The sequence below is a fragment of the Bombus vancouverensis genome, chromosome 4 (genome assembly GCF_051014615.1).
Source record: "Bombus vancouverensis nearcticus chromosome 4, iyBomVanc1_principal, whole genome shotgun sequence".
In the NCBI taxonomy this organism is placed as follows: domain Eukaryota; kingdom Metazoa; phylum Arthropoda; class Insecta; order Hymenoptera; family Apidae; genus Bombus; species Bombus vancouverensis.
The window spans coordinates 11960551-11986072 of NC_134914.1; the positions used below are offsets into that span (position 1 = coordinate 11960551).

Below are 25522 nucleotides of genomic sequence, written 5' to 3' on the forward strand. Positions count from 1 at the left end.
AAAAAAGTTATGATATATAAAAAATAAATATAGCTTAGACTAGCACTGTTGGCAATCATATGCCATTACACAATTGATAATTAATAGCTGCCTAATATTACATTCGGTATAAGTAAGTTACGATTACTATAAACAAGTATTGATATTAGCATTCTAAGATTTCATTAAATATTTTTCAATTACCTTGGAAGCATTTTCAACTTTTTTGTCTCTCTTAACATATTAAGTACATGATACTAGCACCGCAGAATATCTTTGTACAACATAGAAAGGCATATCCATGAAATATTTATTCTATAGGTCTCTAATAACATCATAAATATTTCAGTCAACCGATTAATTAATTTTAATTATATGCAAGATTTCACAAATTGAACTTTGAAAAAGTATAAGTGCGATTCAGATGAAATATATAATATTATATGCATTTAATAAATTTGTATATATATAAATGCCAATTTAATGCATCCAATATTTCTATTTCAAAAACATTTAAATATATATGTTCAATACTTGGTTGGTTTTATCTTGAAAAGAATTTTTTTAGTGAGGCAGTACAAAAACTTTTAAGTGGATAAAAGAAATTATTTATACAAAGAAATGAATTAGAAGATAAAAATGAACAGGAAATACTTCTTCAAAGTTTATCCTTTTCTCTTTCATTAATTCTATATTTTATATATATTGAGACATATCCTACAATACTGATTATTACTCAGGAAATCATTATAAAAACATATAAGTTTTGAAATAAAGATTTGTTTTTTTTTCTCATATTTAATATTTCATATGAGGCAAAGAATAAAAAAAAAGAATTATTTTGATTCACCATAAAATAGCGTAGAACATACGCAACATGTAAATAAGTTTTGATTACCTTTTGTAAGTTTAATCTAACTCATATGTTAGTTGTTATTTAGTATAGAATCAATAAATTAAACACATACACACGTAAAAATCAAGATTAGTTCAGTTTGTTTTAGCAATTATAAAAATGCAAAATATAAACCATCATAGAGAGTTTCATAAATTAATTTCCTTTCTATTTTCTATCCAAGTGATTGAAAAAAGATAGGAAATAAATTTGCATAACTCTTGGTATTCTGATCATGTATTAGCATTTTAAGTAAATACAAAATAATTTCTAGGGCACTCATACACATACTTTATACAATGAAACCAATATAAAGGAATGTATTGATCATTAATACATTGTTAAACAAACAATAACTGTCCAATATATGTATACTTGTATATACAATAGTGATTATGTATATGGAGTGTCCTTGTTCTAAACTTTTTGAAAGTATATCACATAATAGATGGCTATATAAATGAACTAAGTATGTCAAACATTTTGCTACATGTATGCCAATTGTTTCAATGCATACTGTTTTCATATATAAAAGAAGTATTGTTTTAACTGCACATGGTATACTAAATTAAACCTATTATTCTAGTAGCATACAAATGCATTAAAATTGCTACTGTACAAACTTTTCACACGTGTATCTAGTGCCATGGTACTTGTATAAAGATTAAACATTAATAAAATAATATATGAGACCTGATAATTTAATATCAAAAGAAAACGTATATCTATTATAATTCTTATGAATTTCTTATGTTTCATACCTAAGCATATGCAGGAAAACACTGTGACTTTAGGAAAGGTTACTATTATCTATTGCTCACAATATAAAATTACTCTACAAATATACATACATATATTGTCATAAAGTAATGTTGAAAAAAATCATAAACAATCCTATTAAGTAATCATCAATGTTTTCCTGATTATATGTTTCATTTTGTTATGCAATAATTAGTTTCAACATTTAACTATCTTTTTCAGTCACAAAATTTTGATGGAATGTAAATTATGATTAGCATTAATATTTGTAATAAATATGAGCAGACAGTTGTAGAACTAAAGGAACAACAAAGTCCCATTTCTCTAAGGTGGTATTAGACAAACAAATAAATGTATAGAATTCAATCTTTAATATTCTGAAAAAGGAGCTAATATTTTAAATTGTATAATATAACAAGTATGTATATACGATTTTATATACGTTTTTTCAGAGTATTTGAATTAAAATATTTATCCTTTTCCAAAGTTTTTCAAGTACTCATGCAAATAATAGAAATATATGATATTTGTATGCTAGATGCTAACAGCAGATGCAGGATGTGCGGAATGTATGAATAAAACATTTATAATACATAAAATATGATTTAAAAACATTCTGTAGTACAGAATGATCAATGCAAATTTGTCATCTTGGTAATTATACTATTTCTACAAAACATACATGAGACATATCAGTTCTTTATCAAATTAAAAATAGTCTAATTGAATACAAGAGTCTTTTATAAGAATGTCTCAGTATATGGAATGTTACATTCTTACTGTATTTGATGACCAATACATGATAAAATGTTTTGCAGGAGGCAGTGCTTTGACAACGTGCATCGCTGTATTTTCTAGTTATGATTCGATAAATTTCTGCCGCATCATAAACTGTTTGATTCGTGTGATTGCAATTAAGTGTTACTTTCAAGATTGACAAAACTTTTCGAATCCCTAATTTTTATCATTTTTTTTCATTTTAAATAAGCCAATGCTATGACAAAAATTCTCTTTCTAATTCAGAAATACTTGGTTTTCTACTTCTATTCATTCGTCGATTAGCTTGTAAGGGTATGGTAGCATCTTGATTTTGTCCATGTACGGGAATATCAAGTAACGTTTCTCTATGTTCACGCGAAACTCCATCTCGATCAAATGTTACTGGAGAAAATCGAACCCTACTTATAGAGATCTGACTATCCTTAGCTGAAACATAACTTGAATCCTCAGATGTTAAAGAATCTGGTGGAGTAGGATTTGTTGGAGTACCCGAACCGGAATTATTTTTACTTACGCTTTTATTTGGAGAATTATACGAGTAATTAGATCGTTTTAAACTTGACCGTAATCGACTAACTACCTCTAAATTACTGGGTCTTTCTCCAGAATTTGAATTCGAATCATGCGAGTTCTGACGCGTCAGTAATTGAGAACCATATTCATGATTAAGCATACTAGGACTATACGTTCCAACATTTGAGACAATATTTGAAGATCGTTGGTAATAATGTCCAGGTGAATATAAAGAATAATCATCCTCGTCTTCTAAACGAAATGTTGGATTAATGTTACTTTGACTCGATGTACTCGCGTTTGAGACATTTGATGAAGTACGATGATGAGTATACGAAGGAAGTCTTGAAACTGGTCGAGCTGGACTATTTATGCTGCTTGGATTATCATAAGCATGTGGAAATTCGGAACACTCAAGCATTCTATCACTGAAGGAGAAAAAGATTTAAGTGTAATATTTAAAAATTCATATCTGAAAATAATTACTTACTGATAATCTGTAGGTACAAAATATGTTGGTTCTGGTGATCTGTAATATTCTGGTGGAACGACTGTATATACTGGAGGTCCATAGTCTGGGAAAGGAGCAACATTGCCCATGTATATTGTTGGTACTCTTTCCATCCGATCAACTCTTCCTGCATCATGTATGTACACATCTTCATTACTAGTGCTGCTACTTTTTCTTCTAGGACTTGGTGTTGGTGCATTAGAACTTGTATTGCTTGCATAATGTTGTGGCGAATCAGTGAATCTTAAAGGTTTGTCAGGCATCACACTTGGTGGAAGACCAGGTGCTATAGCACCCATATTACTTAAGAATGGCCTGTATAATAATTGTCTTATTTATAACATGAATATATAAAGAACATGTTAATATATGTATATATATGTAAAAAAAGAAAATATTATTACAAATTTAATGTTCTAATTTCATACCTGTAATGTCTAGCTGGTCCATGATACGTGTTATGAGGATAACCACTACTTGAACTAAATTCATAATCAGGTCCAAGATAACCAGAGTTACGATTTGATCCAGTATCTGCTTGAAACCACCACCGTGGAGGCTCATCTTCACACTCACCAAGCCGTGGATATAGTCTTGGATGAATTGGAGATATGTTTGACATTCTTACATCATATCCAGTAGCTACTCCAGCTAACATAGCTGCGATATTGTATAAAACCAATTCTATTATGCTTAACTTTGGCTTCTTCATTTCCCCATTGTAAAGAGTTGGCATTGGTACAGGCATTGGCATAATGTAAGGTCCAGTCAACCCAGGCTTCAAAGGATAATCTGATGTTATCCAGTCAGTTGAGAGATCAGGTGGTAAGGTTGTATAATCTACAAAAACAATCAGATTTCTACAATAATAATGGTGATATTGCTATATATCTATAAAAATATGTGTACGTAGAATTACAAAATATGATTAAAGTATTTACTTTCCTTTTCATAATATTAAATTGATTAAGACACTATGTTACTATTATTATTTTTTTATTCCTTACCTTTATGTGCAAATTTTACAAGCCTTTTAATATTATACATGTTTATTATATTAAATTTAACATAAACAGTTTAGTATCAAAGTTATAACATGCTTACTTGTTATTGCATTACTTACAATTATTTATATGTATAAGCACAATGTATTACGTGCATTATATTAAAATATTACATGCCACGAACTTTGAACCATTTCTTGTTATCAATAATTTTCAAAAAGCTTGTACATTATTATCTAAAATACATTCATGTTAAATGCATAAAACCCATATTTTGAAAGTAAACCAAAAATGTTGAAAAATGTTGAAACTTTGAAAGTAAAGCAGAGTGTAAAGAAAGAAGAAGGTAAAAACTATTTTTAAGACAATATGTATAAGCACTAATTTTAACTAATCTTAAATAAAATTTTCTTTACCCTATATAATTTTCATTTCCTCATTTCAGAATGTTCTTTTCTCTCTTAATATTTATTTATTATAAATTTTGCCTATTCATTAATAAATAAATAAATAGTCGTACAATACTGCTATAAAAATGTTTTATACGTATATTATACTCAAATCAATATATGATAAGAATATACAAAATCAATGGTGTGCTTATTACAAATAAAATTGGAATTTTAAGACAAGAAAAAGACCAAACCCAAATGGCCTTAACTGTTAGGATCCTACTGGAAGCATGCAAAAGGATTCTTTTACGCTCGATTATAAGTAGTTATATAAAAAATTGATTTATATAGAAAAAATAATATAAAATATTTATTTTTTATTTCATTCTTAGTTAGTAAATTATTTAAAACAAATATGTTAAAAATTGTTGATCTATATAGATAATATTTAAAATATATTGTTTCAATATATAGGTGTAGTAATCAAAATATATATACATATTTCTTTAATATTATAAATATAACTACAAACCGAGCGTAAAAATTCAGAAAACGAAAAAACAAAATTCAATGTGTCCAACTGAAAAGGTTTTATTGAAAAAATTTCTATTTCTAAATACAAGTGTGCGTGTTGCTTCATGTGTTGTATGTAACGTGTGCAAAATTTCAGAATCTAAAAATATCGAAAGTCTATGATAATACAAAAATGAAATCGCTGTTTAATTAGGTTGAATAATTAACAAAATCTGAAATTGATCTAGATGCATATAAAGCAATGAAGAAAAGATACAACTCTACTCTCGCAACTAATATATGATACTTTGCATAATAATTTTTTAATTTTGATGTAATTTCTTTCTAATTTGGGGATTGTATAATTATATAAAAACACTCTTTTCCATAAACGCCTCTAATTGAAGGCATTAATTTTAATGTAGAACTTTTTGTTGTAGTGGCAGAAGCACATGATTTCTTTTGACATAGTAAGAGGCTGTTAGCTCTGCTTTGTTAGAATGTTATATACTCCAGATAACATCAGAAAAGAACCAACACCAGAAAGACTGCATTTACATTTTATATACTCATTAAATTACAGTTCAAAATATGAAGTTTTTATCAGTTTAAATTAGGATAAATAGTTTTTAGATTATTGCAGGGTACTGACTACCCTTTATTAAAATATCCTAAAATGATATATCTATTATGTAATTTGATAGACATCAATTAAAATTAATTAACAAGGCTATCAATTTATGCAGATAAAACGAATTTCAATTCTTCATCTGGTAAAATTAAAAAATTAAATTCTTATAAGATACATAGCAATAATATGTACCATTCCAAAAATTCAACAGAATAAAATAATCTTAAACATATTATCAACATAAAAAAGGAAAACAGAGTTTATCATTAAATGTATGCAACTGTACATGTATCACTAAAAATATATCTATATATTAAAGATATCCTTTTTAGATAATCAGCAAATAAAAAATTTAACTGAACTGCATATTCATGCATTCTAATAAAAATAGTTCTAAGCACAATCTACTTAAATACAATTTAGCAAAAGAAAAATAAAGAAGGAAAATATAAACATATAAAGGCACTATCCATCTGAGATCTTTACTTTTGTAATAATGTAAAAGGAAAAAATAAAAATATCATTAACCAATGATATAGAAGAAAAACAATCAGGTCTCTTATAAAATGTGAAACAATTGCACAGCAATATAAAGAGACTTACGAGTGGGATAGATGTTTTCCTCAGAAAGGCCTGCAGTAAAGAAAATATAGGACTGTTACTAAAACATATAAAACAAAAAGAAGACATTTTCGTGAAACGCGTCTACGAGTGATATGCACATCTTTATCTTTGTGAAATGCAATGTTACTTATCATTCTTCTTTAAAAATTTCTCTGCAATCGAAGTCTTAGGTGAGTTGTAAATAATTGTATTCACATCTTCTGAACTTCTATGGGAAGGAGCATTTCTTAAGGATTCGATTAAATTCTTTTTCCCTTCATAATTGATTTGGGAATTCTGACATTCACAATCCTGTATATAACCAGATGCATGTATAACTGAATTTATAGTATCAACATGATCTTCACAACTACGCAAGTATTCGTTACTCTTTGATTTTTTACTTAAAGAGGAATTCAATTTGAAACTTTGATCTACTTGCGGAGCGCGTTGTTTGAAACACGCATCTGATATACCACTAACATAGTCAAAAGAGGTAGGGGATTTTTTGCATTTATTATCTGAGAATAAACCTAAAGAATTTTTTGAAATAGAACTATCATTTGAATGTTCCGAATCAAAATTACAAAGTTCTGATTCGAGACTCTCGAAATCTATTCCTTCGCGTGAATTAGCAGTCAAGAATTTAGGTATTGCACTACTTTGATCGGAATCACGTCGATTAAATTGTGGTATAGATATCGTATTGTCTAGAGCACTATATTCTACTTTAACAACAGCAGTTTTATCATCTAAAGCATCTCGACTTCCCCAAGCTTTCATCTTATTGAAGACTCTTAATGGACTCTTAGAAATTCTGGATTTATGGTGAAACTTTTTACCTATTGAATTTTCAGGGCTTGACTCTAATCCATCTGTATCATTAATTTTAATGGTAACAGAATTTTTTCGCTCCGTACTATGCGGAGAATTTAAAGAGCTTTTCCTTGATCCAGAAGGGGAACGAAAGAAATCAGCAAAAGCAGCTAATCGTGATTCTGAGCTATCTCTGCGCTTTGATTCTTTCGATTTACTTCTCTCGCGTTTCTTCTTTTTTACACGTTTCGCAGTACCAACCAAACTAGACGCTACGCTTTGTACAAAATTTGAAGAATACGACTGTTCCCAGTCACCAATCACATGTTTTTGACTCCTAGGAGGTGAAGCTTTTAAATTATTTCCAACTGTAGATTTTGTGTAATTGTCCATGACTGAATGATCATCCGAGAAATGAGTTTTAAGATTATCTGCCGATTTGTTATGTAAGACCACAGACTCATAAATATCGTTGTCCACAATAACTGAGTCTTCGCCTATATTGCAAGGTGAACAGCTCGAGCTTTGCACAATGTTGTTAGAATTTTCTGGAATGTTGTTATAGCTAATCCTAGTGTGACAGTTAAATCCTGGTTGACTGTCTATCAAATTATTTGCTGAGGAGTACAACTTTCTGGAGGAGGGGTTACCTATTTCTTGAAGAAGCGGGGAACGATGTGCCAACAGGGCGGTACGCAGGGGTGTCTTTTCAAGATCTGGAGCAGAGCGAGACCACCGTTTGCCACCTGGAGATGCAGGATTTGGTGGTTGCGTGATAATAGCCCCACGTTCGCGTTGGTGGAGTGTTGATGGTCCCCAAGTCTTACCCTTTACTCCATCTGCCGGTACTAAAGGAGGAAGACAAAAAACAAAACGCTACTCACTACAGTACTAAGTTTCCCTCCTACCCTAGACTCTGTTAAACTTTATGCGCGCTTCAAAAAGATAAAGGTGTTTCATGAGGACTATTAGTAATATTCATTATTAAGAAATTCTTTTATCTAGAAGTTACAAAAAATATTTCAATATCATAAAATGTTTTGTATTTGGTTTTCTACATTAAATGACTGCAATCATATAATTCTTCTAATCTTCAAATTATCATTCTTTTCTACATTCTTACAAAAGAGTAAAAAAAGAAAAAGGAAATGAAAAACACAACATAGATTATATGCATATATATGTAATTTTTCAAAAATATATCAAAATATATCCAATTATTCACACCATGCTAATAAAAATCGTTGTTAAATTAATACAATGTGACTACAAAGCACAAACAGTGTAATTTAAATTTCTTGAAAATACTAAAAAAATTTCTTATAGCAAAATCATTCATTATTCATTGAAATTGTGAACTACTGAAAATCTTGGAAACAAAGTACTCACATGCAATTGCACGAAGTCGTGGAATACTAGGCGAGCCTGGTGGACTATTAGGTCTCGATGGATTTCGTACTTTTCCTCGATCTAACGCTGTATGTTGAACAGTTATTGTATGACGAAAATCTATAGGGATAAAAACATATGGTGGTTATTTAACTTTATAATTAGAGCATTCTAAATTTTATGCAAAATTGTTAAGATAAATTATAACACAGTATACTTGCCAGAAGGAGCGCTTATATTGCTTCCTGGCTCCTTTTTATTCAGTTTTAACCTCGATTTCTTAAATTTCCCGCGTCTTTTGTTTGGTGTAGGAGTATTTTGTTGCTGAATTATCATTACAGTAAGTTCACGTTCTAATAAATCTATTTCTCGGGCAGCTAATTCTTGTTCCCGTTGCCTTAAGTTTTCTTCATGTTGTCGTTGTTGCACTTGTGCTTTCGTTAATTCTTCTTCTCTGCAGCGCAGTTCCTAATAAACAAACATATAAAAAAGGTTATAATAATGTGTTTGATAAACAAATGCGTTTTCGCAAACAAAAAATTTGTGTAGTGATAATATAGTATAAATAGGTACATATATTTGTTATAGACCAAAATAATTATTAGCGTCAATAACTGTAGTTACACATTATCTTACCTCTTCTAATGAACGGCATGCCTTTGCATAAGCATATAAAAGAAGGATTATAAACATTATTTATACTGATATAAATGATGCATATGCTAATTACAGTAATGAAAAGATTTTATTTTTGTAGAAGTCCTTTTTTGCAAGGCAAAGAAATTTCGAATTTATACCTTTTCCTTCATGCGCAATCCATGAAGAACTTGTTCAATCTCAAGCCTCCAGTCTTCTTGCATTGTGTGAAATGACTCATGTGGTGTAGCTGCAAATGCACTACGCACTTCATCTAATGCTACTAAAATTTCAGCAAATCCTGGTCTCGAATGACTGTCAGATGCCCAACAAGCTAAATGGTAAAGCATTTTTTATTTTAAAGGTTATACAAATTAAAATAATTCATGATTATATAAATGATTATATAATTATATACCTTCCATTAAAAACCTCCAAGGTTGAGGACAAGTTGATGGAATAGGCAATGTGAGTTTATTTACTGCAACACCATACGCTACTGCCAAAGCATCTATTCCTTTATAAGGTGTTTCACCAGTTAGAAGTTCCCATAGAAGCACGCCATAACTGTAGATGTATTCATGTGTTAAAAAGAAAAAATTTTTTACTATTTATATAGATACATTTATTACAATTAAAGTGATATAGGAGGTACATAAAACTGACCTCCAAACATCACTGGCTTTACTGAAAGTACTCTTTTTAATAACCTCTGGTGCCATCCAAGCATATGTGCCGGCTGCTGACATGCGAGTTGTTTTATAAACTTCCCTTGCTAATCCAAAGTCAGTTATTTTTAAAGTTTTATATTGTAGATCATCATTTTCTATAGGTTCGCTCAATAATACTGTTATAAAAAAAATAATATGTATTACTCTAACACATCTCATGTAAAAATATATATATTCAAATAATGATATATATATTCAACTAATAATGATGTAATGATATTTTATTTACAATTAATATGTTAATTGCCTTACCATTAGAACTTTTTAGGTCCCTATGAATAAGACTTATAGGTGCTTTATTATGAAGGTAATCCATGCCACGAGCAATTTGTATTGCCCAATCAACAAGTACGTCAGGCCTGATTTTTCTACCACTAAGAACCCTGTTCAGACTACCACCTCGTGCATATTCCATTACGAGACACATATTTGGCATTTTTAAACAAACTCCTTCTAATTGCACAATATTTTCATGTTTCAATAACCAAAATAATTTAGCTTCTTGTCGAACATTTTCTAATGTAACACTTGGTTCTTCATCTGGATCTTGGCGGGCTGCTTTAACAGCCACTTCATGTTTCTGCCAGAATCCTCTAAAATGTTACAAATTATTATAAATATTGTTCTAAAGAACTATTAACAAATTTAACTATAATATTTTATAATATTTTATATACCTATAAACCTTTCCAAATCCACCAACACCTATCACTTCTTCTAATTGTAATTCTTCAAAGTCAATTTCAACCGGTTGAACTTTATCAATCACCGATGAAACTCGATCAATACTTTCTGCTTCTGCAACAAAATTGGCTGGAAAAATACCAACCTTTCCATGGATTTTTCCAGTCCACCATCCTTCATCACCTGAGATTTTTGAGTCCTTCGATAAGACCTAGCATATAAAATAAAATATATATATGCATCCTAATCAAAGATATTTAATTTTACAGATATTTATAATAAACAATTTACCTCAACTGTTTCACCTCTTTGTAAAGATAATTCATCTTCGCCTTGGGCAACATAATCAAATAATGCTGTGAAAATTGTCGAACTATTGTCTTGCCTTGACTGGGAAGAGGAATGTGTACCGTGAGATGGACTAGTCTGTTGAGAAACAGTTCTTGCTGTACCACCACTATGTGTATCAGAAACACTGCTATCAGACATATTGTTGCTAGATGTACGCCCATATAAATATCCGTAACTAAAATGCACAAAATTTAAGTGAGATATATTTTATTTCACTATCATAAGTGTGTAAAACATTACACATTTATGGGCCTATAATAACACTTTATACCTTGTGGAATGATTATTTGTTCTACTATTATGTTGATATCGTGGAGATGAGTTGGCTGTGTTAGGACTATGAGAATTAGAGGATCCATTCTCTGGATGAAGTAGAAATCGCTCGCTCCGATGACGAGCATCTGGTTGTCCGTGGTCCATCAAGGTAGACAAGCCTCTTGCCGATAGCCCGGCTGGCGGCATATGGCCTTACACTCTTCTTAGTCTTCCACTTTTTGGAAATTACACCCTCTTGTTTTGTAACCTTAGCGTAATATTCTATTAATAGAATCACAAATAACATAGAACACTTTAAATGTATTGTTAGTTTGTCTCAAATAAACTAAAGAAACATATATAAGAAGTGGTGAAAGTTTAATATACACCTTGCATTATTTTTTCAACACTGTACACATCCTTACACAATTCATGTTCATTTAACACACGTTTCTTCTTCAATCATAATCAATACACGAATGTAAACCAATTATGAAATATTTTGACAATAATTTAATTTTACGCACAAATTTTACAAGAAAAACAAGATGAGAAGAGGTGATCACTAACACCCCTTGCATAAAAACACTTTAACGGTGACCGGCATTTTGATTCGTGAGTCCGGCAATAAAGCGACGAAGATCTTGTGATTTTTCGTCGACCATACTCCTATGTAGAGTAGTGGAGAAAAAATTCTAGGAGAGTAGAAAAAAGCTCGATATGCCATAAAACCACTTTGGAGTCTCGCGTCGGGGTGTGTATACCCACAAGCCACTATTGGTAAGGCCGATTCTTTTCATTGAATCGGCACTAGGAGTAATGTACGAGAGACATGCAGGGTTGAAAGCGACGTGTTTGCCTCCCCGAGGACACGACGCTTTGCGTCAGCCCGCAAAACGCACGATGATTCCACATTTAATGATAGAAAACGAACCAGCACTCATAGCAATAACCTAACGGACGCCATGTTTCGTTTTGACGGCCCCACCGTTGACGTGATATATTGGACCACGATTCATAGAAAGAATGTTCGAAAGGTTGCTTATGATATTTGAATTGTATAAGGTTTATCCGCAACATGATGATCGCGAATTAGTCCAACAAGAAACTATATTTACCACGGACAATTAATCAATTAAAGCATATATTTTAACGAATATTGGAAATATTTGAACAATACTAGATGAGTTTCACTTGTATTATTGCCAATTATAATAAATGTCGATAAACGACTCGTGTAAAGTAATTTTGCAAAACATCATAGAAGCTTGATCATATATGTAATCATATTGTTCATGTTCAAAATCATCTGAGATGTGAAGATGGCTGCAAAGTCAGTAAGTCGTGTGCGCGAAATCCATTGATTAAGAAGCCAAGATAAAATGTATCGCCTTATTGTTTGCCACGCAATTTTTCAAATAGAAAAGACAGACTACGAATAAAGCTGTAAAACAGCAAGTGATGGGAAGATGGTGAGGGAGCACTTTTGCAATTGGTATGGGTTCTCAAATGCTGGAAATTTTAAGACAAGGCGTCTGGGCGAGCCTGACAGGAGGCTGGTTTTACGATCCTCGTCTCGACGTTTTTTCAAATACATTTCACTTGTACATTTGGCTTTTCTTACTTTGTTTACCGTTTATTATATATCTTGTAAGTATATTTATATGTGTGCATTAATTTTAGTTGCAAGTCATTCATTTTAGTTAAATAACATAAACTGTATGTGTTTACATTAACTGCGGGTAGATTTACATAACATGTGTTGAGTTTTGTTATTTGGACTTTATGAATTTTGATTTGTGTACATATACATGCATATGTATATATCATATGTATACAAATGCATATGTATGTATATAAGTTTTTCATAATTGTACGCTTAAAGATACCATATAATTGTTATATAAACTTTGAAGATGACAATTCTTTATTTTATAGTATTTTCCACCAACGTTATATGTTTGGATAGCATATTGTTCTTCAATTGGAGCACTTTTTGGTACGATAAAGTATGTTAACCATACACTTCATTGCATGTATGATACAACTGAGTGTTTAGAAGAATCAGGTCAAGCTATTAGCCAACAAAGATCAGAAAGTGAAAAAAGACGCACAGTGCATAATAAATGCAGGGAACAATCACAGGAACAAGTAGATCATGGAATAGAACTGCAAGTCTTAAGTGGTATTATAGACTACATCTTTTATTTTTTAAATCTATCTATTAACTTTACCATTTACATGTTAAAATTAATCTTTACATTTGATACAATTAACTTTTAAAACTATATCAATTATATTTTTAAAATTTTGCTATCAATTTATTATTTTTACACATAGGAAAAACAGATACACCACCTGTAGAATGCTCATCACGTAACTCTTTTATTGAATCAAATGTGCAAAATGCAGATGCAGATAGTATAACATCTGAATATAATCGAGATAAGCCTAGTTCAACTATAGATTTAAAAGTAGAAATTCATAGAAAAAATAGCTCAGAAAGTTCAGAAGAAGCACAACAGCTAACTAAACCAATGGTATCTAGTATAAATATACACGAAACAGAATTAGGTTCTGCACAATATCATGAACCATGTTTTCGAAATATAATAAATGGTATTAATTTTGTAATTTTTATGATATAACCTCTATAATGCAATATTACCCTATTTTTATACATATTAATATTTCTTTTGGAAAATTTCAAATACATATAGAAAGAAGATTAAAAAGACAGAAATGTGTTGTAATTACTGAAGAGGATCGACAAGGTTCAAGAAAATTATGCAGACATGCATCTGAAGATTCACGAAATCGTCATTCCAAACAGGGTAGTCTTGGTAAAACAGGTTCTGAAAGTCAAATAAAACAAACAAGTTCGTTAGAATTGGAACACCATGGAGATGATTATCCTTACTGGAAATCAAACCAAAGTGTTCGGCGTCTCAATTCTAACTCAATTCCAATGGAAACACATTTAATGAATGATCATCCACAGAGTTTAGAAATTATATCCAAAAAAGAAGATACGGAAAAAAATAAAATTTCCTCACATCCACAATCTTTAGAGGTAAAAATGAAGGAATTTTCTATTTGGAAAAACGAATAATTAAGTAATTATTTAAAATACTTTCTTCATTTACAAGGTTATTACAAAAAAGCCACATCAACAACTTATTCATCCACAAAGTCTTGAAACAATTGGTGCTACTAATAAAAATATAAACACTACAGATGACAATAATTTACCTCTCCATCCGCAAAGTCTTGAAACAATTAATACTAAAAAGGTATCAATATGATAATATGATTGTAGTAATATATGTGTTTATATGAAAAATTATATTAAAAAAACTGTATATATTTTAAAGGTATTACCTCAAAATACATTAAAAAAAAACCAATTACAATTATTACCATATCTTAGTTATGGATCAGAAATAGTACATCCTATAGAAGAACAAAGTGATGAACAGTTTGCTAATGAAAGTTCTGGAGGATTTAGTCTTCAGGATTCTTATAGTCCATTACTTACTCGGAAGACTTGTGAAACTAATGCTACCTCTAATCGGGACAGAAGTCTTAGTACTAGCCGATTTGAAGATAGATTTTCAAGGTAAATTAAACATAGTAAAAGTAAATATTAAACGATTAATCCATAAATTTCTTAAATTTGACCTCATATTTAGACGTAATGAAGATGGTGGTGTAGATAATGATTCTGCAAATTCTCGTGATGCATTAATTGAAGAACCAAAGTCCAGTGTTAAAAGAAGATACAGTAATGCAAGCCAAAGCAGTCGTGAATTCTCGGATTTAGAAAACTTGTTTAAAGATAAACAAGATAAATCGAAAAATATAGATGATCCTTTAAACGTTGGAAGTATAGTTGGAATAGATCAATTATTTGAAGGTGGTGATTGTACAATAGAATCGCGAACAAATAAAGGTAAGTTCTAACTTTTAAGTTTTTATATCAAATGGGTATTTATTTTTAAAAGAATTGCGAGAAAAAGTAATAATATTTGTAAATTTTTATTCCACAGGATTACATAGTAAAGAACCAGATTCTGGTTCATCTAATATGATGCCTTTTGAATATACAACATACTCATCGAATATGGAAAATGAGGCAAAAAGAATGTTACTTCCACAAGTAGAAACAGATAACAAACGTCATCAAGGTGCAATACCTAAACAAAGCCGTCCAAAACCTGCAATAGAAGCTATAGATGATAATATTACAACTACTGAACAAACCCGACAGAAATTAAAACGAACATTAGAAGTCAAAAGAGAGAAAGATAGAAGAAGAGATGGAAGATTTGATAGATTTGAGCAAACTAGCGGTTCAAACAACGAGTTAAGTACACTTAGTCTTGCATCTTCCTTGTTAGCTACATTATTGACATCTGGCCGAGAATTACCAGGTCAATCTAGCACCGTCTCAGATTTAAGATTAAGCCGCAATTCAGAGACTCGAACGGCACGAAAAAGACGTGTTCCTTTGAAATGTTCGATTCGATCGACTCGTGTACCACGAGATCGGAATCGAGATGATAACGTCGTTCCACTTACTGCTTTATTTGGATTGATATCAAACGAAGAATGTCATTTAGTTGCTAATCATAACGATGCTGTAGAAGCAACTGTACCTTATTTTCGAGATGAAAACGGCCGCTGGCTAGCTTACACCTTCGATGAGAAAGGATCTGGTGTTGCTGCAGCTGCGCAAGTTCCTTCTAACAATAACGATAAATTGTTAAATACATTATTACGTCAGCAACTTAATCAAAATTTACATTATGATGCGAATTGGGAATTAATAGACTCTTTGAGTAATAGTTATAGTAGTTTATCTTTGAATTCTCCTGACTTGAGTGTTATAATAGATACACCACCTGTTCTGTCCAGTCCAGAAAGCAATCAAACCAAAGCACAAAATTCATTATCGTCAAATCCAGTGGAAACTTCGGAACGTGATCAAATTCATCAAAATAATGGAAATTCTATTCAATACGAACTCGAAACCTTAGAACGAGATCAGTTCCATCAAGACATATTATCACGTATAGAATCAATGACAGAGAGAAATCAAAGATTACGAAATTTATTGGGATATTTCAATTTGAATATTTACCCAACAGATTCAAATCGCCGAGATAGGCCTGCCTTAACATTACAGACGTGTGCAGTGGGTGACATAAATACAAGTCTATCTTGGAATCGATTTATTGGTGGCTTAGATGGATCTGAATCTAAACCTAAACAATCAAGACAAGACAAGCAATATTACTATAAATGGAAAATTGGCAAATTACCGCATATCAAAGTGCGATTCGATCGTTTATTTTTGTTGGCCTTATTAGATCGAAATTTGACAATATTTGAGATTATTATTTCGACATTTTTAGCAGTTGCTGTTGCGGGATTGGGTCTCGTATTGCTCCAGCAAGGATTTTACCGAGATATATTTGCTTTCATGCTTTGTTTTGTAACTGCTGGCTGTCAATATTCATTATTAAAATCCGTTCAGCCTGATGCAGCTTCCCCAATACATGGCTTCAATCGCATTATAGTATTTTCTCGGCCTGTTTATTATATATTGTGTTCAGGATTCATATTAATCTTTAATGAATCCTTGAGAAATTTTAAAGCATCTGAATTTCGAATATATGGTTTACGGATTACTGATTATGATGTTTTATTACAGATCCGTAATATTTTATTAATTTTTCTTTTATGCTTTCCTATTATATTTTCCTTCGGATTACTTCCACAAATTAATACTTTTCTAATGTATCTCTGTGAACATATAGATATCCATTTATTTGGTGGAAATGCAACCACAAGTTTAATTTCTTCAATATATTGTCTCTCTCGCAGCATAGTCACTGTTGTTATATTGTATGGATTTGCTTACGGAGCACTTACAGAGCCTAAATCTTCACAGCATATTTTATTCTCTATTTTTGCGGGTTTATTAGTCGCTATATCTTACCATTTAAGTAGATCATCTTCAGATCCTACAGTAATATGGGACATTGTTAAAACAAATTTGTGGCCTCCAGAAATTTATACAGAAGAAAAAGAAGCTAAAATCATTGAGAATACATCTCATAGAGATACTGTACCTACAACATACAAAGAAGTAAAACTTAGAATTTATGAAAGAAAAAAACATGTAAAAATTAAATTTACTGAACAAATGTCAGATACAGAATTGGTAGATCCATTACCTGAAAAATTAAAAGCAACAGTGAATGCAAGATTAAAAAATGATTTAATAGTTTGTGCAGTGATAGGTACTCTATCTTTTGGAATCCATTGTTCAACTGTGTTTACAGCCTTACAACCAGAACTGAATCCAGTTTTATGGGGTATTGCAAGTTGCCTTGGACTTTTGCTACATTACATTGTACCACAACTTCGAAAACAATTGCCATGGCTGTGCTTATCAAGACCGGTATTACGTAGCCATGAATATGCACAATTTGAAGTTCGTGAACCTGTGAAGATTATGTGGTTTGAAAAGGCATATGTTTGTCTGTGCTTTTTAGAAAGAAACATTCTCTATCCAGTTGTATTTTTGGGAGCACTTACAGAATGTTCATCAAAAATTGTAGCTAAGTTTGGAGAAAGTGTGGGAGCATTGATTATAGTTGTGTGTGGATTAAAATCTTTAAGATCTGCATACTCTGATCCATCAACGCGTTATTTGGTTTTGATTTTTGCTGTTCTGTTCTTCAAACTAGATTTTCGAAATCTCAGTGAAACATTTTTGGTGGACTATTTTATCACAGGAATAGTTTTCGCAAAAGTTTATGAACTACTGTTGAAAATACGATTTGTAGTCACATATATTGCACCTTGGCAAATTACTTGGGGTAGTGCGTTTCATGCATTTGCCCAACCTTTCTCCGTTCCGCATTCTGCTATGCTGTTCCTACAAGCAGGGATATCTGCACTTTTAAGTACTCCTTTAAATCCTCTTTTGGGCAGTGCAATATTTATATCATCATATGTACGTCCAGTGAAATTTTGGGAACGAGATTATAAGACAAGAAGAGTAGATCACTCGAATACCCGAATGTCTTCGCATTTAGATCGAAACATAGGGGCAGATGATAATAATTTGAATTCAATTTTCTATGAACAATTAACAAGATCTCTGCAACATAGCCTGTATGGAGACCTTGCCCTTGGTCGGTGGGGAAATGTGGAACAAGGCGATTGTTTTCTACTAGCATCTGATTACTTGAATTGCTTGGTACATATTGTTCAATTAGGAAACGGTCTAGTAACCTTTCAATTAAGAGGTCTTGAATTCAGGGGAACATATTGTCAGCAAAGAGAAGTATATATATATTATTTTAGATATTGAAAATTCTAAGCAAAATAACAAACACGCTCAAATTTGCAAATGCTTTGATTTTTAGGTAGAAGCAATCACTGAAGGAATTGAAGATAATGACAATTGTTGTTGTTGTGAAATGGGTCATTTTTCAAACGTATTAAGTGTAAACGCAGCTTTTAGTCAACGCTGGTTAGCTTGGGAAGTTGCAAGTGCTAAATACGTTTTAGAAGGATACTCGATCTCAGATAATTCAGCAGTTTCTATGCTCCAAGTGTTTGAATTTCGTAAAGTACTAGTTACTTACTATGTGAAAAGTATTGTTTTCTATGCTGTTAAATCACCAAAACTGAAATATTGGTTGGAGAATTCTGATATTTCGGACGCCCTAAAAATAACGCTTGACAAAAATTTCGTTGATTTGGATCCAGTTTTTAACTTGAGCATTCATGAAGATTACGATATCCGAACATGCGGCATCACAAGAAGTAGTTTCTGTAATGTTTATTTGGATTGGATACAGTATTGCGTTACTAAACAAGATAAGGTAGTTTTTCAAATATATATACATTATATTAACGTTTGTATAGCATTATTTATTTATAACTGTTTTAGACATTAGACAAATCAAGAAATTCGTCATTGGTATCTTTATGTCTTGCTTTAAGTCTTTTGGGAAGACGTGTTTTAGGAGCATTATCTCATAACACGGTTTCCAGTGTTGAATTTTTTTTATATGGATTACATGCTCTTTTTAAAGGTACATTATTTTATAATAAATAATGAAAAAATTGATTACATTTAAGAGCAATGTTTAAAAAGTACATTTATATATTTAGGAGATTTCCGTATAACATCTGTTCGAGATGAATGGGTTTTATATGACGTAGATTTATTACGAAATGTCGTGGCAAAAGGTGTAAGAATGGCATTAAAACTACATCAAGATCATTTCATGAGTCCAGAGCAGTATGGTGAACCGTCTGCTCTTTATGAAGCTATAGATAGCCATGATAAAAATCTCGTGATTAGTCATGAAGCGGATCCACTGTGGAGAAATGCTGTCTTAAATGGTGCACCCAGTCTTTTAGCTCTCAGGTATTTTAACAATGCGACATTTATAAAATGTTGATTTATTACATTATTAATATTCATTATTTCTATTTATAGACATGTACTTGATGACGGTATTGATGAATATAAGGTGATAATGCTTAACAAACGCTTTTTAAGTTTTCGGGTGATTAAAATGAATCGTGAATGTGTTCGTGGCTTATGGGCTGGGCAGCAACAAGAGTTAGTTTACTTGAGAAATAGGAATCCTGAGCGCGGCTCTATACAAAATGCTAAACAAGCTCTTAGGAACATCATAAATAGTTCCTGTGATCAACCAATTGGGTACCCGATTTACGTTTCACCATTAATAACTAGTTATGCAGAGACTAATGAACAATTATGTTCCATAATCGGTGGACCTTTGAGTCTCGATATAATTAAAAGCAATATCTTAAAACTATGGCAAAGGTATGTCTTATTATTATGTCATATAATTATATAAACCATAATTTATTAATGAAAAGTTCATAAAATTTATTATTATTACAAGTATTATTTATAGAATCAGAAGAAGGTGTGGTCAGGGTTGTTCGTCAGGAGGGACAGGATCTCAAGATGATGGGGGCTTTGGAAATGATGGAGTGTATGCAATGACTACATATAATATTCATTTAGGTATTTCCAATCATCATACATCATCTACATTGATGACTTTACAATATAAAAATAAAATTTTTTATGTAGGTTATGGACAATCAACAGGTCATAATACATCTGGTTCACAATCCATAGACTCTGGGTGTCAAATTGGTGGATCGACTGGACGTGGTTCTTTAGGAAGAGCAAACACTGGATCTTTAGGTGGAAACAGAGGATCTTTGGCTTCAGTTGGAAAACCTACAACTTCGACACTTGCTAGTTTGGCCGGTCTTCTTAGCAATAGTGATATTAAAACTGAAACGAAATGTGAAACGAGTTTCATAAATAAACCCGAAAAGGATGAAATCTTACAACGAGTACGTGTAAGTAGAAAACAAAATTTATTTTGAGACACATCTCTCTCTTTAGTTCATAAAAAATTATGTATATTTATCTGTTATCAGATCATAGATCCTAACCAAGTCTATGATGCTATTAATTTGGGTCGCCGCATAGACGTAATTTGGCCAGATGAGAGAATGAGACAACAGGGTGGTAGATCTGGATGGCAGCATTGGGTACCTGAAAGAGGTATGGAAGGATGCGTTGTTCATTGTTGGTCTCCGAATCATCGTGATCCCAATCGGCGGTCTCACGTAGATAAAGTTATCTTACTTGTCAAAATTGATGATAAATATGTTCCAATAGCGGAACAAGGTGTAAAAGATTTGGGGGCAGAAGTATGATGAAGTATTTTTTAATTTTCTGCAGTAATATACATTAAGGCGATTTTCATACAGTCACTTTTTGAATCTACGTCATACATCGTAAATACTGATAAGAATGCATTAAAAATAAAGAATTCATTCCAGTTACAAAATAATAAATACAAAGGTTTTTGATGAAAGATTGTTCTTGAAATTGTAAATACTAAAAAGCGACGAATTTTAACACTAGTTTCTTAATTCTAATATATAAGAGAGAAAGAAAGAATGCGTTCGTGCGTCAGCGCATGTATGTCACAACACATATACATATACATATACATATAGCTACAGAGTACTCTTCATTACACGATTTTTCTAAAATTTCCATTTTCTCGATATCTCTTTTCTAACCATTCGTATTTGTGTTGTTTTCATTGTAATGATTTTCCAATAGATACAGTTCTTTTAAAATATTCTCAGAAAAGATGAATTTCCAAAACTTATACAAGAAGCAGTTAATATTTACTATAGCAATTAAAGAATTATTACTTCTTACACATTTACTGAGAAGACTAATGTCAATCGCCAAGTTATTCAATGCAAAGTAAATTGTATCATGTTGTATTATATTCTGTATTATATAATGATTAGATGATTTACTAGCGATGAAAACTAGATATTACTTGTTGTTAACTAGCTAAACTATTATTTTTGTTAGTATAGAATGTAATAATATTGAATATATTTAAATATTAATTTTGCTATATTTGCGTTCTGTTTTATATCATTGTTAATAATTTTATAAAATGAAATCATAAACCTTCAATTTGCAAAGTTATTATTTCAATTACCAACAATCTAAGGTAAAGTTAAAAAAGATAAACCCAATAATTGCTATTGTTAAAACTTTTAACAATATTATTCAATGAACAGTATCTTTATTTTGAATTTATAATAGTACGATTTATAACGAATCTCTAAGAGTCAATTAGAATGTAAGAATAAAAGTTATTACAAATTATATTATTTATTAAAAAATGAAAAACGTATTTCTATATTACTAGTATCGAATATGCTCAATAACAACAAGTAACATCAGAAGAAATTTGTATATATCATTCGTGTTTTTCTACATTTTGTTACATTTTTTTTAAACTATTTGATATATAAGTTGTAAATATATATATGCATAACATTTCTGCAAGATTAAAGCGTCCAAATGTATTTACTGAATGTGTAATTTTGTGGGGCCATGAGATTGCCTCTACAAAACATATCGGTGCATTAATACTAGTGTTAAATGTAACTCCACAATCTTTCACTTGTATATCTTTATTGTATAACAATCCGGATAACTATGATGGTGTATTTATATTTGATATATGCCTCTTATAATTTTCATTGGGAATAATAATTAATAATAATAAAGCCAAACAAAACCAAATATCGTAATAAATATTATTGCGGACAAATACACCACAATATTTATCCGGAGAAGAAAAATAAATTTATTATCATTTCTTCTCTTACGAAAGTGATTCATTGAAAGTTTTCACCTAATTTTGTACATATTAAAATATATACTGATTACTAAACTAATAAGAATGATAGGGTTGCTTGCAAAAGTATAAAGTACTCTTTTGCTTAAAAAAAAAAAGAAAAAAAAATAGAGAAAGATTTAAATATATTTAACACAAAAGATAAAAAGTTTTGCAAGTAACCAAGGAATCACAGCATTGCCTTATTATGGTGTTTTTTGAAAGCATCTGACTGATAAAAAAATTTTAGCTAGTCTTTTAATTGTTGGTACACATTTATGTATCGCTTGCTGCCAAGGAACAAAAAAATCTATTTTACCAGGGAATACATGAATTAAATGTTTTTTATTAAATCTTTGGCCTACTATCTGTAATTAACAGTAATTTCATACATAGATTGTACAGAATTGCTTCAAAATTAAAAATAAATATAAAATTAGAAGTCAAACTAAATAACAGTTTGTTTTAAATCCTTGCATTACTTATGCTTTATCATCTCAGATTTGCATTCATTATTTAATGAGCCATTGTTAACTTTATTGCATAACGTGCTTTAAACGAATTTTATTGAAATCACGTTAATCTCATTAACTGTATTCCAATAAGAGATATACAGATAGCGATAGCGATTATACAAAGAAAGTAAGTTCCTTGAAATATACTTCAGTTTTAAACTAGGATTAGATCAATAAGTACAGTTAATGTCACGAAATGGTAGACTAAAAAAGGCCATTAATATTAATTAATATAGCATATTGTATGTAATACACAATCAGTTCAAAAATCATTTTATAGCCATGTTATAATATTATTGATATATATAACAAATTACTAAGTGTTTGTAAAATAATTAACACAAGATATTATAAAAATTATAAATAAAAAAATAAAAATGTTATCTTTTTTGAAATTACTATTTCATATTTTTACCCTAGCATCGCATAATATTATTGCTCAATGAAACAAAATTGCATAGCTCAATTCAAACTAAAAAAATGTATTAAATTATTTATTTTAATAATTTTATATAATATATGAGATGCATATTAAATTTTTCCCTTGTCATTTTCAGAATTCTTCGGTGTATTCGTAAGTTTTTGTATTAAATTTTCTATGATATCTAAGTCAGTTAAACCTACAAATTTATCAACTACTAATCCGCTTGAAATTGCTATAATAGCTGGCACGGCTTTTACTTCAAAAATATGTACTAATTCTGGATTTGATTCCAAATTTACAATAGCAAGATTCAGTTTATCCATTGGTCCTATGAGTTCTATTAATTTAGGTGTCAATATTTTACAAGGATCACACCACTCAGCATGAAAATTTACAATGACTGGTACTGAACTGTTCATTACCTTGCTAACAAATTCACTATTATTATTTATTTCAAATTGCTTATTCTTCTGGCATGACGAAGAAACAAATCTCACTAGAGTTGATGAAAGCTTAGTAATGCTACGCAACATTTTATAATTTTTTAAATGTTACTATATCACAAACTAAGCAAAGATATTAAATATAAAAAGATCAGGCTAAACCAATCTTCTCCAATTATCTCATATAGTTAGTAAGAAATACTTCTGTTTTATTAGTAAATTCTGAAAATTCATAGAAATGGAAACAATTAATAATGTACTTTTAAACTTGCTTTAACTGAATATCATTATTGTAATAATTATAACAAAGGAATAATACTTACTACAGGTTTTTAAAAGATCCAATTAGTTATTCGAACTGGTCTGATAGATTTTGTTATCTCAAATTTTACATATCCCACTAAACTAATAATAGATGATATTACTAATAATATCAGTAATAAGATACGCCAGATGTATAGATGATCATATATCTGTAACAAATTATGTATCTAATATAAATAAATATTAAAACTTCATATTAAAATAATTATTTACCTTTTTGTCACTGGTATTAGATTTCTCTGATGCCCTTGGCAATATAAGTAAAACGATTGTGCATATACTAACTATAAATATAGCAAGAGTACCAATTTTCTTTTCAATTTTTAAAGAAATAATAAATACTAATAGAGCCAAAGCCCAAAGAATTAAAATAAGAAACAATCCTATACCAACTCCAAATATCAAATTAGTCATGCCACTAAAAGCAAGAAATTCATAAATTTATATATATAAATACATGGTTTAATATAATTTAATGAATTAATAATACAAGAATTATAGAACATATAGATGTTAAATAATGATTTTGATAAGATAAGAAAGCTAAGAGAAACTTAATAAAGATATATAAATATAAAAACTTAAATTCTTATTGTAATAATGAATGTTTATCATTATTTTTCGTTATTTAAATAATATATGCATAAAATCCATAATAAATATGAATATTTTCTTGTATATATATTACCTTTATCTATTCATATTTTACAATTTTTTGAAAATATCACAATTATATTATATTATAATATTATATATCAATAACTTATTTATAAAAAATATTAGAAAATCATTTATTACGTACTGACAGAAAAAGATAATTAAACATCAACAAACAATTACATTATAATCTGTACCTTTCAGTTATAAATTGTTGCAAACAAGTTTATAACATAAGTTGACTACTTATATTTTAATAAGATAATATGTATATACAAGTTCACATTCATATTTACACATATTTACGAGAGCGAAAAATTAAAATTAGAAATAACCAACTTATTCTATAGACATTTTACATTGTTAATTTTTATAAACTTTGTATTGTTCATTAAAAAATAGCAAAAATTTAGCAAGTTT

The 25522-nt window shown here is 30.2% G+C and overlaps 3 protein-coding genes across 9 annotated transcripts; 1 reads left to right on the forward strand and 2 right to left on the reverse strand.

Annotated features, from left to right (window-relative positions):
• Nucleotides 1–1325: 1325 nt before the first annotated feature.
• LOC117156785 (mitogen-activated protein kinase kinase kinase 10) lies at nucleotides 1326–12440 on the reverse strand. Of its 4 annotated transcripts, none has more exons than XM_076618073.1 (15): nucleotides 11832–12440; nucleotides 11459–11710; nucleotides 11128–11362; nucleotides 10830–11047; nucleotides 10405–10745; nucleotides 10088–10268; nucleotides 9840–9988; nucleotides 9583–9755; nucleotides 9007–9253; nucleotides 8786–8905; nucleotides 8047–8244; nucleotides 6581–6610; nucleotides 3866–4277; nucleotides 3417–3752; nucleotides 1326–3354 (listed from the first exon to the last, which is right to left on the reverse strand). In XM_076618073.1, the coding sequence occupies exons 2-15, from the start codon at nucleotides 11647–11649 to the stop codon at nucleotides 2628–2630; spliced, it is 3558 nt and encodes a 1185-aa protein (XP_076474188.1). In that variant the 5' UTR covers nucleotides 11650–11710; nucleotides 11832–12440; the 3' UTR covers nucleotides 1326–2627. The 4 variants fall into 4 exon arrangements, with proteins under 4 accessions (XP_076474188.1, XP_076474187.1, XP_076474186.1 ...); XM_076618072.1 differs by having other exon boundaries at nucleotides 11459–11724; XM_076618071.1 differs by having other exon boundaries at nucleotides 11459–11755.
• Nucleotides 12441–12741: 301 nt separating this feature from the next.
• Nucleotides 12742–23078, forward strand: pcx (pecanex). Of its 2 annotated transcripts, none has more exons than XM_033334122.2 (15): nucleotides 12742–13092; nucleotides 13381–13627; nucleotides 13783–14061; nucleotides 14163–14515; nucleotides 14592–14735; nucleotides 14817–15061; nucleotides 15135–15394; nucleotides 15492–18802; nucleotides 18885–19346; nucleotides 19415–19559; nucleotides 19639–19897; nucleotides 19970–20323; nucleotides 20406–20530; nucleotides 20600–20877; nucleotides 20959–23078. In XM_033334122.2, exons 1-15 carry the CDS (start codon nucleotides 12940–12942, stop codon nucleotides 21238–21240), a joined length of 6897 nt encoding a protein of 2298 aa, XP_033190013.2. In that variant the 5' UTR covers nucleotides 12742–12939; the 3' UTR covers nucleotides 21241–23078. The 2 variants fall into 2 exon arrangements, with proteins under 2 accessions (XP_033190013.2, XP_033190014.2); XM_033334123.2 differs by having other exon boundaries at nucleotides 20418–20530.
• On the reverse strand, nucleotides 23066–25496 carry LOC117156793 (thioredoxin, mitochondrial). Of its 3 annotated transcripts, none has more exons than XM_076618074.1 (4): nucleotides 25300–25496; nucleotides 24659–24863; nucleotides 24445–24594; nucleotides 23066–24343 (listed from the first exon to the last, which is right to left on the reverse strand). In XM_076618074.1, exon 4 carries the CDS (start codon nucleotides 24209–24211, stop codon nucleotides 23786–23788), a length of 426 nt encoding a protein of 141 aa, XP_076474189.1. In that variant the 5' UTR covers nucleotides 24212–24343; nucleotides 24445–24594; nucleotides 24659–24863; nucleotides 25300–25496; the 3' UTR covers nucleotides 23066–23785. The 3 variants fall into 3 exon arrangements, with proteins under 3 accessions (XP_076474189.1, XP_076474191.1, XP_076474190.1); XM_076618076.1 differs by having other exon boundaries at nucleotides 24445–24612; XM_076618075.1 differs by lacking the exon at nucleotides 25300–25496 and adding an exon at nucleotides 25134–25261.
• Between the last annotated feature and the right edge of the window lie 26 nt (nucleotides 25497–25522).

What these genes read in the sequence shown, in the direction of transcription:
- LOC117156785 (XM_076618073.1), bottom strand. Translation starts at nt 11,649, where the DNA reads ATGCCGCCAGCCGGGCTATCGGCAAGAGGCTTGTCTACCTTGATGGAC. An exon ending in GGACCTAAAAAGTTCTAATG is followed by an intron (nt 10,269 to 10,404) that starts GTAAGGCAATTA and finishes TTTTTATAACAG; the next exon opens with TATTATTGAGCGAACCTATA. An exon ending in CCCGCTTCTTCAAGAAATAG is followed by an intron (nt 6,611 to 8,046) that starts GTAACCCCTCCT and finishes TCTTTACTGCAG; the next exon opens with GCCTTTCTGAGGAAAACATC.
- pcx (XM_033334122.2), top strand. Translation starts at nt 12,940, where the DNA reads ATGGGTTCTCAAATGCTGGAAATTTTAAGACAAGGCGTCTGGGCGAGC. An exon ending in CACATCCACAATCTTTAGAG is followed by an intron (nt 14,516 to 14,591) that starts GTAAAAATGAAG and finishes TTCATTTACAAG; the next exon opens with GTTATTACAAAAAAGCCACA. An exon ending in AAATCTTACAACGAGTACGT is followed by an intron (nt 20,878 to 20,958) that starts GTAAGTAGAAAA and finishes ATCTGTTATCAG; the next exon opens with ATCATAGATCCTAACCAAGT.
- LOC117156793 (XM_076618074.1), bottom strand. Translation starts at nt 24,211, where the DNA reads ATGTTGCGTAGCATTACTAAGCTTTCATCAACTCTAGTGAGATTTGTT.